At 38.1% G+C, this 3,870-nt stretch overlaps 1 protein-coding gene across 1 annotated transcript in view; it reads left to right on the top strand.

Moving 5' to 3' along the window:
• Window positions 1-3,870, top strand: part of SLC30A8 (solute carrier family 30 (zinc transporter), member 8) — a 22,224-nt gene that overhangs the window by 11,123 nt on the left and 7,231 nt on the right. The window contains exons 2-3 of the mRNA XM_005857823.2: window positions 727-823; window positions 3,347-3,497. Coding sequence (XP_005857885.1) covers window positions 727-823; window positions 3,347-3,497 — 248 coding nt within the window. The remainder of the gene's footprint in view (window positions 1-726; window positions 824-3,346; window positions 3,498-3,870) is intronic.

Here is a 3,870-nt window from a genome sequence, read left to right as displayed (position 1 = left end):
TTCTGCTCTCATGCATATTGATGGTTCCACACGGGACGTGACTTACGCCTACTCAGTTTTTATTACAGGGGCATATTATGGCTTCCCACAGAGCTGGAGTGGAAGGGATCTTAAATTTTATTTACTTTAGTCCCCTTTCTACTTTTGAATTCTCTTTTGCAACATCCCATAAAATGGTCATTAGTTTCATATATTTTAACAGAACTAATAGCAGAATTTATTTCTCTCATAAGCACTCTACCATATCTTTGCAATATTTTGACTATATAAAAATTCTGCCTTAAGCTATATTAGCTAAATTCGTTATTTTCTACCTGTTGGTTCATCACCTTAACCAGGTAGTCATAAATCACTCTTATGGGATGTGTGACCATGTCCTACTGGACATGTGATCATTGCCATATTTGTCTGCTCTTCTCCAAATGAGCTACTTGGTTTCTTATGACAATGGGGTTTTAAGGCCAGGGATTTGATCCTTTTGGTCGATTTGCTCCTTCCCATTTGACAAAATAATTCTGGACAACCCTATTTAAAACTGTATCTATTTGTCTGTCTGTCCATCTATCTGTATCATCTGTGGTAGAGAGAACAATGGCCCCTCAAATTTTTCCACATTCTAAGGCTTCGCACTTCTAAATATGTTACCTTACATGATAAAAGAAATTTTTAAATGTGATTAAGTTAAAGATGGACCTTGACATGGGGGGATTATCCTGAATTATCCAGATAGGCCCAATGTCACCACAAAGGTCCTTATAGAAGGGAAGCATCAGGTCAGAGAGGGGAGAAGATGCTGCATTGCTGGCTTTGAAGATGAAGGAATGTAAGTGACATCTAGGAGCTGGGAAAGGTAAGAAAGTGTGTTCTCCCCTAAAACCTCCAGGAGGAATGCAGTCCAGCACACTCATTTTAGATTTCTGACTTCCAAAACGATAAGATAATAAATGTATGTTGCTCTAAGGTAGAAAGGCTTGCGGTAACTTGTTACAGCAGCAATAGGAAACTCATACACTATCTATGCATCATCCGCCTGTCTATCTTGCACTGCCACGTGATATACTGCAATAGGCTTATACATGAAAGTGAAGAAGACAGTGATAGAAGAATGGCATCTTAAACAGTGTTTTTAAAGCAAGGGCACAGTGGATCTCTGGAACTAGAGGAAAAGCTGAGCATACACACATAGAGAAAGCCCCCCAAGTCCCTCTAGAACCCTTACCTTGTGCCTGGCTCTGTTCCTCACCTCTTAGTTTGCAAACCATTGCCAAAATCTCTGAGCTAAACCATTAGAAGAGTGATATTTCATCTGCTGTAACTGACTAGATCCCTATTTCCACCCAGTTATATTGAAAAAGTGTTTCACATTGGCATTGGGGAGATCAATCCCAATCTATCACCACTAGGAGACAAGCCAGAGCACATGTCCTGCTGACGGGGGATCAATAACATCATCTTTGCATAGGAGAACAACATGTCCACAAGGCAGCAGGAAGAATAAAAATATTAATTATTTCCCAAGTCATATGGCACATAATTGTATCGATGCTACACGAAGATGAAGGGTACCCCTAGCTAACTACCACATAAATCTGGACCCTCAGTGATTGAGTTTGACTTTCTAAACAGATACCATCCACGTTTTCTTTTTACTGCAACTGCTGTTGAACTTTGACTTTAATTTTCAGGTGCTCAGAAAGATAAGGGAATTAAAAAGCTTTAACTTCCCTGTGCAAGCAGGTAGTTATTAATGGATAAGGCTACTGAGTGACTATAATGTTTTCTCCCAGAACTGGGATTACAGGTTCCAAGTACAGGTAGAGGCTGTGTTGTCTGAATAGACAACCACAATTTGGGAATAAATTTATTCCTTGGGGACTCAAAATCAGGATAGAAAGTTATAATACAGGTTGCAAAGGGATTCTAGGATGAAAATTATTGACAGAGCCTTAAGGCCATTGCATGCTAAATTTTCTCTGCCTGAACATTCCCTTCCCTCCTAGCCAAACTCTAACCTTTCACATCCGACTCGATTGCGCTGTCCTGTTAACTAAATCAGATTCCCTTGTTTGACTATCTTAGTAGGCTTATTATAATTAGAATTTTCCATGTATGTGTGTGTTTGTCTTTTTAAATTCTCTGCATCTCCTTCATGCTTGAAGCCACAATGGGGAGGGACCATGTCTGTTTTCACTTACTCTTATGCCCTAAACATTTAAGAGTGCCTAGCATACATGCGTCCCTAAGTTTTTCTTTTCTTTTTTTTAATAAAATGAGTGAAAGGATGAATGACAACATGATGAGCACACATACTAGTAGCAGACCTAGAAAGAGAGTCTAGTAACTGCCAGCCGTGGGAGGCTGTCTGAAGACCCTGAAATGGTAGCTCCGAATTGAGGGTCAATTTCTGCCGAAACACTGACAGTCTAAAAAGGAAACATTATGTGAAAAGCAAATCCTGGTGGACAGTAGTCAGTTCACGTTGTGATGATGGTCTGAGAGTTGACAGACACTTTTCTGAAAGCAAGGGTACGTGGTCCTAAACAATACTTCTTTAAAACCTTTGTTACAAAATGTACAGAGAAGTTTCTAGGCAAAACACTCCTTGTTGGCCATCAGTAAAAAAAAGTTCTCATTTTGCCTTTGGTCTAATACCTCTTGAGGTTGTAGATAAATAGAATCAGGTGCATAATTTATAATGGCTACTATTTAAGACTTTGATTTGGATAGGAAATGTTAAATTTTGCAATACATTTATAATATATTAATATATTTTACTCTCTGGATAAATAGATACATATACATAAGCAATGTATGCTCATCATCGGCCATTAAAATTTCAAATTCTTATGTAAATGAACAAAATTAAGTAAAAGATTAAAAAAATCCAGCCCTGATGAAATTCACTACTTATTTTGTTTTACTCCTTCCTGCTGCTTTATGCATTTGAAACCAGTACATCTAATTAAGCTCCCATCAAAGTTCAGCTTTAAGCCTCGCTCAGAGCCTGACAGTAAGTAGACCCCCAATAAATGATATATTTCCTCCTCATTGTAAAATACTTGGCTTTCATCAAAGTAGTGATGCTTTCCAATTTTAATGTGAAAGGGGAGCATTAGGCGGAAAGGAAAACTGAGGCAAATCTTCATTGTCTGCCCTTCTGTGAAAAATTGAAAATGCTATGATCCACTTGTGTTCAAAACTAGTCCAAAATAGTATATCTTAAAACATGAATATTTTATTTACCTGTCAATTTGGATAATCTATGCTACTGTTAACTCTTCCATTGTGCCGGGTAGGTTTTTAAGGGTTAATCTCATGTGTGCTGAGAACATGTTCTCTTGTTCAGACTAAGTGTGATTTTGCACCAGAGGCCTCCTGGCCACAGTCACAAGGAAGTGCAAGCTAATGCCAGTGTCAGAGCAGCTTTTGTGCATGCGCTTGGGGATCTGTTTCAGAGCATCAGTGTGTTAACCAGCGCACTTATCATCTACTTCAAGGTGAGTATGTTTGATTTAACTCACTGTCATAGCAATTTTATAGACCAAGCAGTATAAAAGGGGATCCTCCAAAATTAACAGAAAGGAGGGTGGACAGACTATTTTTTTCCTAAACACACTACTGTGTAAATTTTAAACAAATAAACATTCAAAGCCTGAAACCTTGGACTTTCCAAATTCCTGAGAGCTCTGTCTTTAATTGCAGGGCTTCCAGTCTTTTAAGAAAGTAGTTCCTTTTGTCATCGGGTCAATGTGCGCTACACTGGAGCCATAAATATCTTAGAGATCTTGGGTTGTAAGCAACAGAAAAAAATCTCTAGCTCACTTAAGTAATAAATAAATATATAAATAAATAAACAAACAAATAAATAAA

The sequence above is a fragment of the Myotis brandtii genome, unplaced genomic scaffold (assembly GCF_000412655.1).
Source record: "Myotis brandtii unplaced genomic scaffold, ASM41265v1 scaffold1137, whole genome shotgun sequence".
In the NCBI taxonomy this organism is placed as follows: domain Eukaryota; kingdom Metazoa; phylum Chordata; class Mammalia; order Chiroptera; family Vespertilionidae; genus Myotis; species Myotis brandtii.
The sequence above is the reverse complement of the archived record's forward strand: the minus strand, read 5'-3'. Positions and strand labels throughout refer to the sequence as shown.